The sequence below is a fragment of the Mustela nigripes genome, chromosome 13, assembly GCF_022355385.1.
Source record: "Mustela nigripes isolate SB6536 chromosome 13, MUSNIG.SB6536, whole genome shotgun sequence".
Taxonomy (NCBI): Eukaryota; Metazoa; Chordata; class Mammalia; order Carnivora; family Mustelidae; genus Mustela; species Mustela nigripes.
The window spans coordinates 71,685,751-71,701,839 of NC_081569.1; the positions used below are offsets into that span (position 1 = coordinate 71,685,751).

At 38.0% G+C, this 16,089-nt stretch overlaps 1 pseudogene and 1 gene segment (V, D, J or C); both read left to right on the forward strand.

The window, feature by feature from the left end:
* Nucleotides 1–7,150: 7,150 nt before the first annotated feature.
* On the forward strand, nt 7,151–8,756 carry LOC131999386 (T cell receptor alpha variable 22-like). The segment is given in 3 exon segments: nt 7,151–7,242; nt 7,431–7,923; nt 8,666–8,756. Coding segments are annotated over 3 exon segments (636 nt in total).
* A 4,476-nt stretch (nt 8,757–13,232) lies between these two features.
* Nucleotides 13,233–13,892, forward strand: LOC131999387 (T cell receptor alpha variable 13-1-like; annotated as a pseudogene).
* The last annotated feature ends 2,197 nt before the right edge of the window (nt 13,893–16,089 follow it).

The following is a 16,089-nucleotide window of genomic DNA, read 5'->3' on the forward strand; positions in this document are numbered from 1 at the left end:
AATAGACCAACTCTTTTATAGGCATACGCTGAGATACTACACAGCAACAGAAGAAAACACTCTTGATAGTTATGACTATGGAAGAATTTTAAAATAATTATATTGTGAAGTGCCAGATAAGAGCATAAATATAATCCCATAATTCATAATATAAATTATGCAGACTAAAGCATGACAAAATCGTTCCCTGGAAATGGGAGTGGTGAGGGTTGAGAGAGGGGCTGCCAAGAGACATGAGGAAACTTTTGGGATGATGCATATGTTCATTATCTTGAATATCTTTTTTTTTTAATCTTGAATATCTTGAGTGCTTCACAAATACAAATGTCAAATTATATAGAATTGTCTAATTGGTGCAGTTTATTTTAATGTAAAATATGCATTAATAAAAGCCAGTAAGTATCCATATTTACTATGCAGTACCTTCCCTCAATGACATGCAAATCCTCCGTGTGACACAGAGTGCAAAATATTTCTCCTATAGGTTTTCATTGACCTGAAATTTTTTCTAAAGTTATGGATAGGGATGCCTGGGTGGCTCAGTCGGTTAAGCATCTGCTTTTGGCTCATGTCATGATCCCAGGGTCCAGGGACTGAGTCCTGCATGCGGCTCCTTGCTCAGCAGGGAGTCTGCTTCTCCCTCTGCCTCCTGCTCCTCCTGCTTGTGTCCTTTCTCTCTCTCTCTCTCTCTCTCTGACAAATAAAAAAAAAATAAACTATTTAAAAAATTAAAGTTACAGATAATGACTTTCTGCATCCATGTACTATATTGTTTATTTTCCTTTTTAAAGAAGATTTTATTTATTTATTTTAGAGGGAATGATAGAGTGATAGAGAGTACGAGAGAGACACAGAGAGAAAGCAGACTCCGAATGAAAGCAGAGGCCCATGCAGGGCTCTGATCCCGAGATCATGACCCTAGCCATAACCAAGATCCTAAAGCTCTACCAGGTGAGCCATCTTGGTGCCCCATGTTTATTTTCAACCATTATCATTCTAACCTCCTTGGGATTTCCCCTGCATATCTGAATACAACTTTGCAGGGGTTTGTCCCAAATTCCTTTCTAGTATAGTTATGTGCAGGACTGACAAAATGATTTGGAAGGTAGAGGGGAAGCAAAGGGACACGTGAACCCAAACAGTATCTAGGCCTGAATTTCTTACTTCTCTCTGCATTTGGGAAAGTGTTTCCATGTTGGTTCTGGACTCATGAACCTCCTTGATCTGAATCAGCTCATGATCCCAGAGTCCTGAATCCAGGATATAGCTTGGGCTAAGCTTCCATCTATGTGTTTAGAGATAAATGTTTACAGGGCTTTACAGAAGATGTGTCCCTTTCCTTATATATTAGTCATATATTCTTGGTTTCAATTAATTTTTTATGTAATTGGTTTAAAATATAAACTTATCTTCATACCTCTATAAATATAAAGCCTGTGAAAATGTACTTTAAACAATTCAAGAGGGTATGCAATAGAAATTTTTCTCAGGCTTTTAAATAAACATTGTAGACTAGGGGTGCCTGACTGGCTCTGTGGGTAGAGCTGGGACTCTGGATCTCAAAGTCATAAATTTGAGACCTGTGGTATGTGTTGAGAGTACTTAAAATCTCTAAGAAAAAAAAAAAAACCATTGTAGATTAATAATACTATTTATCTCTTGATTTCTCTAAAACCATTTTAAAAAGATAGTGCAGATACTCCAAAGGGCAGAAAGCCACAAAAACAAAGAGAAACAAGAAAGAAGCTATCAGCAGTCAGTGACATCAGCCACTTTTAGAAAATAGGCTGTTTATGGATAGAGGCACTCTTGCAGGAAAGATTAGATAAGAGGACATCTGGGCCTACTGGGAAAGCACTTGTTTTTTTTTTTTTTTTAAGATTTTATTTGTTTATTTGACAGAGAGAGCAAGCACAAGCAGGGGGAGTAGCAGGCAAAGGGAAGGGAGAAGCAGGTTCCCTGCTGAGCAGAGAACCCGATCTGGGACTTGATCTCAGGACTCTAGGATCATGAGTGTGCTCATGTGTGTGCTGTGTGCTGTGCCCTCTGGAAAGGGTCAGGGAAAAGAAGCACCACATGATTTTGGGTAATTGAGGAAGATGTTGCCCATGCTGGTGCATGGGTGGGTGCGTGCATGTGTTTGCATATGTTGAAGGTATTGAGGTGGAGGGAAGTAAAATATGTGGACCCAGTGAGGCAATTTTCCAAGTCACAGAACAGCTATGCATCCACGACCCTATAAGAAACAATGATCATCTTCTAAACCCAGCAGAAAATGGGATTTTGGTCTTTGAGGAATTGAGAAGAGGACATAAAACATTTTCCCCAAATATTGTGCATTACAGAGCTTTTTGATTTTTGCTCACCAGTTCAACTTTCCTTTACTTAAAGATGTTCTTCTGTTCTTCCCTCCAATCCCTGGCAACCACTGGTCTTTTTATTGTCTGCATAGTTTTCCTCTTCCAGAATGTCCTATCTTGGGTGTCAAACAGATGCAGCCTTTTCAGATTAGCTTCTTTCACTTTGAAGTATGCATGTAGGGCCCCCTGGGTAGCTCAGTGGATTAGCCATCTGCCTTCAGCTCAGCTCATGATCCCAGAGTCCTGAGATCGAGTCCCATGTCGGGTTCTCTGCTCAGCAGTGAGCCTGCTTCTCCCTTCCCTTTGCCTGCTACTCCCCCTGCTTGTGCTTGCTCTCTCTGTCAAATAAACAAAATCTTAAAAAAGAAAAAGAAGAAAATATTCACACATGTTTCCTCCATGTCTTTCCATGGCTTGATGGCTCATTTCTTTTCAGCACTGAATAAGATTCCCTTGTCTGGATGTACCATTGTTTACTCACCCTTTCTTCTACTGAAGGATGTCTTGGTTACTTTCATGTTTTGGCAATTAGGAATAAAGGTGTTATAAACATTTGTGTGTTGATTTCAATTCTTTTTGAAAAATACTCAGAAGTGGGATTACTAGATCATATGGTAGTTCTATTTTATACTCTTGGAAGAACTTTTATACTGTTTTCCATGGTTACAGCATTGTGCATTGCCTCCAACAGTGAACAAGTATCCCAATCTCTTCACATCCTCGACCACACTTGCATTTTGTGTTTTTGAAAATAGCATTCAATTTTTTTTTGATCTTTAAAGTATGAAAGGTACCAGGGAATTTATTGTAAATGTAGAGGCAAATACATTGAGATAGTCATCATTAAAAAGGAACTAGAAAATTACACATTTAAAGTATTTTCTTTTTTACTGCCATCTTCAATTTGTGGCTAGTACCAACATTTTATTTTATTATATTTTATTTTTAAACTATTTAAATTCAATTAATAAACATATATTGTATTATTAGTTTCAGAGTGATTCACCAGTCTTATATAACACCCAGTGCTCATTACATCATGTGGCCTCATTGATGCCCGTCACCCAGTTACCCCATCTCTCCACCCCACTCTCCTCCAGCAACCCTCAATTTGTTTTCTATGATTATGAGTGTCTTATAGTTTGTGTCCCTCTCTGGCTTCATTTTGTTTTATCTTTTCCTCTCTTCCCTGATGATTCTTTGCCTTGTTTCTTATATTCCTCATATCAGTGAGATCGTAAGATAATTGTCTTTCTCTGATTGATTTATTTCATTTAGCATAATACCTTCTAGTTCCAACCATGTCATTGCAAATGGCAAGATTTCAAAATTTTTTTTTTCTTCAAAGATTTTATTTTTTTGACAGACAGAGATCACAAGTGGGCAGAGAGGCAGGCAGAGAGAGAGAGGAGGAAGCAGGCTCCCTGCTGAGCAGAGAGCCCAATGCGGGGCTTGATCCCAGGACCCTGAGATGATGACCTGAGCTGAAGGCAGAGGCTTAACTCATTGAGCCACCCAGGCACCCCAAGATTTCAAATTTTTTGATGGTTGTGTAATATTCCATTGTTTATATGGTCAATAGGTTTAAGTTTTGATTTCTTTTTGATTTATTTTTATTTATGTTTTGATTACTGATATATTTGAACTTATTTCTAATATTTTGGTTTTGCTCCATATGCTTTTGCTTTTTTCTTCTCTTTCCTTTTTTCTTGCACTGGTAGAATTTTCTCTTTTTAAATAAAGTACTTTTTTGTTTCATTGACAATAGCCTCAAACTGTTTGTGTGTGTACATGTGCAAGTGTGTACATTTTTTCTCTAATTTTATTCTGTTATACGTTTTCCTTGTATATTCCATGGCTTCTCCTTGGGTGTGCTTTTTCTCCTGCTGATTTAGTATATTTAGAGAACCTCAGTGCCTGATTGAAGCAAACTATACACTATCTCTATATCAGGACAGAATTTCAGAAATAGTTTATCAAATGAGCTGATAAGCTCCAGTTTTAATGCACATTAAGGAAAACATAGAAAATGAAAATCTTCCAGCACAATAATGAGAACATGAGTTCTCTTCATTCTTCTTCAAGCCCTTTGTCCCTGACTTTCCTCCACCTGGAGTAATTTTCACCTGCCAGCCTCAGGGCTTATTCTTCATTTCCTCCTAGTCTCTGTTCCTAGAAAAACATGTGCTCATGTGAGGAATGCGTATAAGGTTTGTTGTAGTGTAATATTTCCTAGATTAAATAAGTCGACATAACCTTTAATCAATAGAGAAAATAATGCATAAATGGAAGTATATCCACAATATGGAATATAATGGAACAAAGGATATATATGGGTTAATGTAATAAGACCTACAAGATTTACTATTGAGGTTATAAATAAGAAATTTATATTTATATTATAATAAAGTCTAAATAAAATGCTGTATATTTTATGTTGGTTCAAATCTAGTAAAACATCTGGGAACGTCAACCCCAAATTGTCAAGATGAATAAAGAAATAAGGTAATAAGTGATGAAAGCATCAGAATTGAAAGTGGTAGTCAAAAAGGATTTTACTCCAAAAAAAAAAAAAAAAGGATTTTACTCTATGGGTAACGTTTTATTACTTTTAATAATTCACATATTCACAAATTTCTCCTATTGCTAAAACTATTGAGAATCATAAAGGCTTATCTGTGTTCCCCTCCCTTCTTGGTACCAAAAAAGGGAAAAGAGAGATGATCACCTTTTTCATAACATTATGTCCATTGACCTAAACTATACATATTTCTCTGGGGTCACATAGTTTTTAGTTTGCCCTTCGCTTAGTGTCCTATTCTTTGACTCGATTATACTTATATATATTTTCATCTTCCTCTGTAGATGGTAAACTAGTATGTGTTCCTCTTTTGTATATTTTATTTGTATATGTATTGTTTTCATTTTATTTCCAGTTAGTTAACATACAATGTTATATTAGTTTCAGGTGTATATATAGTGATGCAAAACTTCCACAGATCACCCGTGCTCATCAGGAACAGGGCACTCCTTCATGCCCTCACCTATTGAACCCATCTCCCAACCCTATCCATCTGGTAACCATCAGTTAGTTCTGTTTAATTGAGTTGTTTAATTGATTCGTTTTTGTCTTGTTTTTTTCCTCCTTGCTTGTTTGGTTTGTTTCTTAAATTCCACTAGAGTGACATCACATGGTAGTTGTCTTTCTCTGACTGACTTATTTCCCTCAGAGTTATATTCTCTAGCTCCATCCCTGTCATTGCGAATGGCAGAATTTCATTTTTTGATGGCTGAAGAATATTCTACTACACTTTATATATTCTGAGCATCTAGGAAATTACCCCTTTGAAAAAGCTCAATGAATACTTATGGATTTCTTTCTTTTGAACTCTGGTAAAGAAATAAAATGACACAAAGTGAAATATATAAAATTTATTTTCTGATCTCAATTTCCATGCAATTTCATTTTAAAAGTAGGATTTGGTTTACCTGTAATACCCATTCAAACTAAGCAGTTATCTTCTTTTCTGACCATCTGCATTTCTTTCACCAGGAAGATTGGAATGAAAGGGGCTGGGGATTTGAGTCTGCTGAGTGGCTTGTTCTAAGAGATCTTTGCCACCAGCTTCATTCCTCTAGGGGGCACTCTAGACCTTAAGAGAAACCAGACTTCATGATGGGTGGAAGGTTGAATAGATACACAGAACAGAAATCATGAGAGCCAGTCCACTTATAGATAGCAAAGATAGGAGAGAGAGAGGACAGTTTTTTTTTGTAAAGACCGTCTCAGGTTTTATTCTGCCATTGCATATCAACTTCAGACATCTGGAGGCCATGTCTCTAGAAATCCATTATGCAGATAATTCTTCACAGGTACCAGCATAGGAATATTTCTGGGCATTGTGAGTATGGAAACTCAACAGAAAATATCCCATTATCTGCTGTCAATTGTTATGAATAAAATCACCCAAATTTACTGGCCTTGAAACCATTTCAATACCCACATATCCTACCTTTTCATGTGCTGAGCGTGGAGGGAAACAAAATGAAGAGAAGAGAGGAAACAATAAGGAACAAAAAGCAAAGGAAAGGGAGAGGACAATATTGACTTTGGCCAGCAACGTGTGGCTGGTCAGACTGAGCTCTGTGGGTGAGCATGGTGTCTAGCAGTAGCACAGGAGAGATGGAGAGGTGAAAATTACATCAGAGAGGACATTAAGCACCACATCCTATCTTTCACTGACCACATTCTGGTAGGAATCATTTTCTTTACAGATAGTGACTGTCTGTCTTGGTTTCTAGAACTCTTTTGATGAATTGTATTTACTTCTACAATACTGAGTGGATGCTATCAGATAGTTTTCCTTTATCAGTATTTTTACATAACTGAATGCTCACATTGTCTGTCAAACTATGCAATTTGGGGAATGGAGTCATTCTTACCTATGATTCTTCAAGGTTGTGGGTAATCCCATAAGATCTGCGTCTTCTAGAAGAATCATTCACCTTTCTTCACACATTAACCCACACTTTTCTTACATAAAGTGTTTTAAGAAAAAAATAAAAAAAAACCTTACATCTTCCTATATTGGAAATATTACTCCTACCTGCTGGCACTGCCCACAAGCACAGTTTGGGAGAGATTCCTGTGCAGTGTTAAAGGGCTACTGTGGGTGGAGTCTCAAGTTCTGAGAATGACAGGGCTGAGGTGTGATTGGTGCTCAGTGATTCTGGTGGGAAGGATTCACTGTAAGAACACAATTCCTCTGGACCCAAGACTACAGTCTACACAGTAGGGGTGAAGGCACCTCATTAACTAGACAAAGAATTATGAGGAGACACTGGGGAGCTCTGCTGGGAATCCTGTGGCTCCAGGTTTGCTGTGAGTGGGGACGTTCCAGATGGGGGATGGGGAGTGTTCCACAATGCACAGTGATGGGAGGAGCTGACACTGAGCTCCTAGAGTCCTGTATCCTCAGGGATGTGTTTTGAAATATTTTGCAAATTTGAAAACTGTATCAGTGACTCTCCAGTGACATCATTTGTGTTTGTTTCCTTCTTTCCACACAGGGGTGAGAGGGATGACGGTGGAGCAGAGCCCTTCAGCCCTGAGTCTCCAGGAGGGAGCCAGCTCTACTATCAAGTGCAATTTTTCTAGCACAGTATACAATGTGCAGTGGTTCCGACAGCACCCCAGGGGCGGCGGCCTCACCAGGCTGTTTTATATAACTTCAGGGATGCAGCACAGTGGAAGGTTAAACTGCACAGTCAATACTAAGGAACAGTCCAGCACCCTCCACATCATGGCGTCCCGACTGGAAGACTCAGCCACCTACCTATGTGCAGCCCAGGCACAGTGCTCTCTGGTGATCTGCAGCCTGCACCCAAACTGCAGCTGGGCCTGCAGACCCGCCCTTCCTCGGGGCAGGCACTTGCTCCCATGCAGCCTTTGCACATTTTCAGATTTATGTAACAGTGTCTTTTCCCTCCTAAAATTAGACCTACCGATGCTCTCATTTCACTTGCTTTTCTTGCACTTCTTTTTCCAAAAAGCTCTTCGCAGGTAAAAAGCTCTACCATGGAACCTTTGGAACAAGTGACAGAGATGCCCATATCCAGTACCCTGGGAAGACAGATGTCCTTGCCGCTACCATATAAATTATATATAAATTACTTAAATGGAAAATCCTAAAAAAAAAAAATAGTCATGAACAAACAAACAAAAGACGTGACATAATTTTTAAGTTTCCTGTAGGTTATTTTTCTGTATAATGTAAAGAGACCATGTAGAATGTTTTTACAAGTCTATTCAGCCTTTTTTTTTTTTTACAACTGGAAATAGAAATGTAATAAAATAATTCCTTAGAGGTTCACTCACTCTACTTATCTTATTACATTTATTTTCTTTATCAGTAAGATAAAACCCTGTAAATAAGTACTTTCATTTTATGCATGAATAAAGGGAGGATTTTAAATTTTTTATTTTTTTAGAGCACAAGTGACTTGGTGGAACTCATATCATTCCAAAGTTGGTGAATCTGAGGTGACACAAATGCTTATCCTCTGAATGCCGATACAGAAGACCCTACAGAATCACAAAATCTCAGTGATTTCTATTGATCAATTTGTACAATATGTTAACAATATGTTATTGATCAATTTGGACACCACTGACAGAAATATCCATTTAAGTCATTTCTAAATAGCACCTTTTGTGGTTAAGCTCATGGAAATAATCATTCTGTTCCATGAATATCATTGCTCTTCCTTTCATTTTGAATGAACCTTTTTTCATGATCTTGCAGCTTCATTCCCAGTTTGGAAAAGGGAGCAGAAATCCTCCAGGACAACCCTAAAAGAACCTTTCTCGTTGTCGCCATGGAGCAAGACTGTTGACCCCAACACCAAAGTTGAAACTTGCATGTGGAAGATTCCAGCACATACTGAGTTCCAGCCTGCACTAGTTTTTATGTTGAGAAAAGGGCACTGATAGGAAGGCCTGTGCCCCTGAAAATTCAGATGAAGGTAAGTGGTCAGACTACTAGAAGCTAGGAGCAGAGTCAGCTTCTGGATCATGGGACCTGTGCAGTTACACAGCCTCCAACTCTCCCAAGGTGGTTAAATGCTGTGCCCCCATTGTTTTGACACTAATACTAGTTTTATCTTTGTACCTGACTTTTAAAAGTGAGTTCCATAAGTTGGAAGAACAAGTGCTTGAGCAGAGAGATATGTGGGCAGCAGGACTCAGGCAGGAACACATGCAGACTCAGGTTCTCGGTCACAGCAGGCTGTGTGTGAGCTGAGCAGTTGGCTAGGCCACCTGTGGTGTCTGTGCCTGCTTTGGACTAGCTGGGGCTTTGACATGCAACCAAGGGTGTAGTAAGTATCGTTGGGAAATTATTACAAATTGGAAGTGCATATCTGGACATTTGAAAAAAGCAGTTTGGCAGTTTTACAGACCTAAACATACTCTTACCATATTGTCCAGACTTCCATTGTATTTATCCAAAGGGTTTGAAAAGTTATGTGTACACACAGACCTGTACGCAGGTGTTTTATTGAGGTTTTGTTCATAATTACCAAACTTGGAAGTAAGCAACATGTCTTTCAATAAGTGAATGAATAAATAAATCGTGGTACATTGAAACAATGGAATATGATTTGGTGCAAGAAAGAAATAAGTTATAAAGCCATGAAGAGATAGGTGAAAATTGTATGCATTTTGCCAAGTAAAAACAACCCATCTGAAAAGGCCTTAAGGTATGATTTAGACTCTATGGCTTTCTGGAAAAGACAAAACACTGGAGGGAGTAAAAGATTGTTGTTGCCAAGGGTTGAGGGGAACAAGAGGTATCAGTGTAGCTCAGAGCATGTTTAATGTAATGACTTACTGTCTATGATACTGCAATGGTGGATACATACTTTACACATTTGTTCAAACCCAAAGAACATACAACAGCAAGAATGAACTCTAGAGAAACTGTGGGAATTGGGTCACATGATGTGGCAACATAGGGTCTTCCACGGTGAAAAGGTCATGGGGAAGGTGATAATGGAAAGGCAATACCTATGTGGGGTCAGAGGGTATACAGGATACCTCAGCACAGTGTCCTCCTTTTTCTTTGAACCTGGTTGTGATGGTTGAAAAGAAGAAAAACTTTAAAAAATTAAATTGGGAGACATGAAACTAATATGTATGAAGAGTTAAAGCATTTTAGATAAATGATTCCCATAGAAACATTACCTAATGATGTATTTTAACCTGGTTTTTGAATTATGTTCCCAAGTTTTCATTTTGAGATGATCTCAAAAATTATAGGGGCATCCCTGTTTGGAAATTTTGAAACTATGAACTAAAGATTCAAAGAGAAAGCTAGAATCCATAAAATAATTTGGCTGTTTTAAAAAGTGTATTTCGCTTTCTATATTAGTCAGCTCATCCACCTCCCCTAGGTTTTCTCAACTGCAGAGATTGTTTCTTTTTTCATACAGAACATAAGTTATCTCTAAAAGATATTTTTAAGAAATTGAAACATCAAAAGATTTTCCTGCTTACCCATGGCTCAGGTCATAGTGCACTCTCATCTCAGTTCCTCTTAAGGACTCCACTCAGTGAATAGATTCCCATTTTATTCGATGTTAATTTGGATTTATTTCTCCTTGATACATTAGTGATCTTAGAGAAGAAATGAATACCTAGATAGTGATCTCAGAGAAGAAACGAAAACCCAGGTAGGATCTCATCTTATTTCATCCTGCTGAAGAGGCCTCGGGGTGAGTTAGGATCAACCTCAGACCCACTAGATCACATGTGGTTATGAAAATGGTCCTGGGGTTCCATGATGCAGGCAATTTCACCCAATCTGACACCAGTCCACATTACACACAACCAGTCATCAATAAATATTTGCTTCGTTATATAGCATAGAAGAAATTAAGAGCTAAAAGGGCCCTTAGGAATTCTTGAGTCCAATTTAATTTTACACATCTTGACTGTTTCCAAGATGACTGTATGGAAAAATTAGGTAGTGAATGAGCTGGAGGAGAAAGACACTGGGTTTCCTAATTTCCTCTTTAGCATCCATTCCCCTGCCTCCTTCCTGTAGGACCATCGTGCTGAGCAAAGAGAAAGTGTCTAATGTAATCCCAGGCATTTATCTCTGTGGTTTGGGTCTGAGAAAGTTGTGGTCCCATCAGTTTGAAACCCTGAATGGAGAGTTCCAATTTGTATAAATGTCTGAGACCTTGGGCAGGAAGGGAGACTCAGGCTGAGCCACTGTGATTTTACCAGAAAACTCATGCATCACCCACTGTTTTTATAAGAGTAAGCCAAAGGTGTTGGCACCATGTGAACACCTACATGTATTTCTAAGAACTTACCTTAAAAAGAAAAAACAAAAAAAACATATTTAATATGTCAGTTGGGCATCCCTTGAAGGCATGATGCACATAATGTACATAACTCACACATTGTCTGCAAAAAGATCACTGGAATTGGAAGACTTGCAGCTGGCAGTCCATGAAGATGGTAGATGAAGGTTTTCTAGGCCAACACTAGGAACATACTAAAACAAGAGTCTATGAAATAAGGAGTTGGAAATTTTGCATAAGGGATCGCCTTTTGTGTGTAATAGTGGATAAATGGAAAAGTGTTATTACATAGAAGGATCATATTCATACCATTACATTCAGTTCTAATAGTCATGCCTAAAAAGTGCAAATATTGACCTAAATAATGTATGTTGGAGAAGAGGAAAATTTACCCAGAGTAGTGTGAGAATTCTTACTTTATGAAGAATGTGTGAAAAAATAGAAGATTCTCAGAACCAAGAAGTTTTCCATACATAAAAACACATTTCATATATACACATATATTAATATATTGAGTTGATGTTCTGATAGCTGTCTTTAAATCTTCCAGGGTAGAACAGTAGAAAGAAGAAGAGTTGTATTCTTTGTCATTTGAGAGGCTCCATGAGTAGGAATCATAGGAAAGGGGATTCCATTTTTGGAAATGAGGTAGTCTTGGTTTCTCAGAGACCATTTCTCTTGATCAGTTCTTTAGGACCAATTTTCTGTTGGTACCATCCCCCAGCACACACAATATTTATGGTTTCCTGGATTTTTTTCTCATAGAGGTCATCAGAAGATTCCAAAAAATTCATATAAATGAGAAAGGGGTTTTGGAAGAGAGAGATAATTCTGGAAACTCACAGGACTAGAGAACTTTACTAATGAGTCCTGGGGAAAGTACACTGTATTGGAGTTTAGGAGAAATATAATGGAGTATGGAATGTGGAGTAGTGTTGACCAGGAAGTGGGAAGCATGACAGGATGGATGGCTAATACTTTAGTGGAAATTCTCCTTACGCGGTGAGTCAGTAACATTGGAGGACATGCCGTGTATTTTGATTTGAGAAAAGGAAATCACCTCAAGGATAAATTTACATGTGTTCATATTTTTCAAGTTTGCAGATTGATGTTTTTTTTTCAGAATTTCTATTGGGATTATTCTAAATATACTGTCAGATATCTCTATATAAATATTACTGCAATATTAGGTCAAAAAGTTTCCTATCGTTGAAAAAGGAATAACAGTTGGAAGTTATCTTTGCTCCCTTATCATTTAGAGTTTGTCCATGACTTTTTGTCATAGTCATCTTAACTGAAAGGATAGTCCCCATTTTGACTGTTGGTACTGTCAATTCTTTTGAAAAAACAAGGTCAGGCAACACCATCCAGGAAGCAGAGCCTGAGATCAGAAGCATTTGAAATATCAAATAATCTTCTCTCTCTTACTGTAATCTTTGGTTACATTTTCCTTTTACAAAAGAGTTTTCTCTGTAATAGACAATTGAGGACAGTGGATTTGATAGAACAGAAAGAAAGTAAATCATGATTCCTTCCTGATTTCAAACATATACACCAGGACCATCACTGAATAAACAGCAATAGCATCTACCTCTTTCCAACTTATTAACAGTGACTCAGTAGTGTGCAGGTGGGTAAACCTTGATTTCCACATTCTTACTGTGCCCTTCATCCAGCATCTAAGATATAATTTGCTTGACCAATTGCTGCCTTGATGCATATAAGTCCCTCAGAGGCACAGGCTAAGAGAAGAGCATTTCCCCAGAGAGTTCAATAGAGATGTGACCACAAGACGGCACTGCACCTGTGCTGATGCAGAACACATGGAGGATTCATCTTAGTGCACCTGATGGACTAGACCATGGCAGCAGCGGAGTCTTTACTTATTGGCAGGTAGACAGTGTGGGAATTACTCTGTTAGAGGAAAGATGGCCTGATAAGAAAAGGAGCTGAGCTGGCTGGAGGCTGCAATTCTGAACGTGAGCTTAACTGGGAGGAACTATGAAGACATCCATGGGAGCTTTAATCATGTTCTCATGGCTACCACTGAACTGTGAATTGAGCGTTTATGGGCAACAGAGTATATTAGGGGATATTACTCAGAGGTCAAGACTGGCTTTACTCAGGTTTCCTTCACTTAGTGTAGAAAAAGAGCATTCTGAAGCACAATAACCTGGAATCTCTTCTCTTTTCTCTGTCCTTTTCTTTCTGCACAGGGTTCAGCCTGGGAGAGAATGTGGAGCAGCATCCTTCTACCCTGAGTGTTCAGGAGGGAAGCATCTCTGCTACCAACTGCAGTTATTCAGACAGTAACTCAGACTTCCTTCCCCTGGTATAAGCAAGAACTTGGAAAAGGTCCCCAGATCCTTATGATATACATTCTTTCAAGCATGGCTGCAAAAGAAGACCAAAGACTCACTGTTTCATTGAATAGGACTGCCAAACAAACGTTTCTCCCTGCACATCAGAGACACCCAGCCCGAAGACTCAGCTGTGTACTTCTGTGCAGCAAGCACACATTGCTTCCCAGGCCTGCTGCCTGCACTCAAACGTGGGACTGGGGCAGCCCCCTGTCCTTTGACATATGCCTTCAAGGATAGGCTTTGTCCTGTTGTTTTTCTGTACATTGAATCTAATATTTTATTATTTTCTAAAATTTAAATTCAGTTAGCTATTGTATAGGACATTACTTGTTCCAAATGTAGTGTTCAATGATTCATCCATTGCATGTAACACCCAGTTCTCATCACATCACATGCCCACCTAGTGCCATCTTCCAGTTACCCCAGAAGCTAATATTTTAGACATTAAAAACAAATTATATAACTGTTATGATGATAGTAACCCAAAAAGGGTTAGAACACTTTGTTGGATGACTAGTGCTTAATGGATTCTTGAATGGAGTTAGTAATGTTTTATTTTGAAATTCAGGCATTGAGGAGCTCTACATTTGTTATTGAGATTCCTCTCCTTTAAATAAGTTTTCAGTACCAGTTTCACAATTCTTATTATCAATGGTCACTTAAATATTGTGTTTCAAAAGGAGTGATTATGATTTTCTGATTCTAAGACATTGCATGCTAAATACAGAAGGATTTAAGATGCAAATATAAATGTCATAATTCTGTAATCATGTAATATTGCTAATATACCTTTTACTCTCAGAAATTCTTATTATTATCAGGATCATGATTTTTTCACCTCATGTGTTTTGATTTGAGTATTCCCCAATTCCTCAAGTCACTACCTCAATCTTCTCCTTTGTTTTAATTCTATTTTTTGTTTTAATTTATGTTTTACAGTAGCTCTGTGAGATATTTTAATTATTTACAGTTGCATTTTCACTTTGTTCCCCTTTATTTGGGGCAAAATATCACAGCCATTTCATGTGTCTTCATCACTTTCTTGTTTAGAAATCGTGTTATGAGATTTCCATAAGAGTTCAGGGATGGCATGTGTTATTTGTGTGTTTGAGGGAAATTAAGAAATTTGACAATGTGAGCTTCCGATCAATCTCAGAAAAATATTCTTGTTTACAAATTCTGTCCATATCTGTCACAATAATTCTCTCAGAGGATTTATAAGACTGAATTTTATATTCATTTATTGCTATATTCGCAGTGCCTAGCACAATCTTTTCCACATGATTATCAGTAAATGCTAGAGAAGAAAGAAGGGATAATTCTGTTACTGACTCATAATTTTAATTTAAGCTTTCTGTTTGAATTATATTTATAAATTGATTTGTGAAAAATAAAACTCCTTAAAGTATATATGTGATTATTTGATTGTTTGAAAACATACTGTTTCATTCCATTTTTATGTCTCTTTCATAATGATGCTCTGCTGTTAGAAGATTATTCAATTCATTCTTGAACTTGTAATTTTTTGTTATCATAATGAAAGGCTTTCTTTCTGAGGTATATGGGAAAACTTTTGTGTGCATATGTCAGCTACCTTACTATTATTAGTAGATTGCACAAAGGTATTTGGACTAATTGCTAATGTAGAGATGACGTGCTACCAACCTCCCTCCATGTTCACGTTTGACTGATATAACATGAACCACAACAGTTATTAAAAAAAAAAAATTCCCTAGTGCGGCATAGAAATCAATGGAATTAAACAAATTGAGTAAATATTTGATTCCCTCATTCTCCCACCCCTGCTCAAGGGTAGTAGGCTCCTTTCAAGGTCCCTCCAAGTTTTCCTAAATAATGATGGATATAATTGTTAGGGTGGATGTTATAATTGTTCGGATGGTTATAATAAATAGAGTGACAGTTGTTCCTCTTAGCTGAGTTATGGTTGCCAGGTATTTGGTGAATGGCGTTCTCTTCCTGGAGAAGTCCCCAGACTAAATTCAGCTTATCACATCTGACCAAAGGAGGTTAGAACTGTAGCGAAACACGTCAGCGGGCTACTTTCCCTTCTTATGCTGCCAGCTCCTGTGCAGTAGAAGGAAGACGACTCCTGATTCATGCCTTTCCTCCAAGCCTGATAATGGAGTCAGAAGGAAGCATGCTTCTATATTATTCATATTTCCTCTTAAATCAATTAGAAGCAAGCCAGAGGGTACAGTTCCTACAGGTTTGAATGCTTGATCAGACTGAGGTGAGAATTGATGCAGTGGAAGAAAAGAAGTATTTAGCCTGAGTGTGCACTGAGTCTCAGATCCAGAAATATTCAGGTTTAAACCTTCATCATGTTTGGTATATTTGTTTCCTACGTCAGGGGACAAGGTAGTACAAACTTTTAGGCCTTCTCTTGATCCTGTGAAGCCAGACTGGGTGCTGAAAGTCTCCTTTTTGTTTCCTTTCTCTAGGATGGTGCTGACTGAATTTGTGTGATTTCTCCC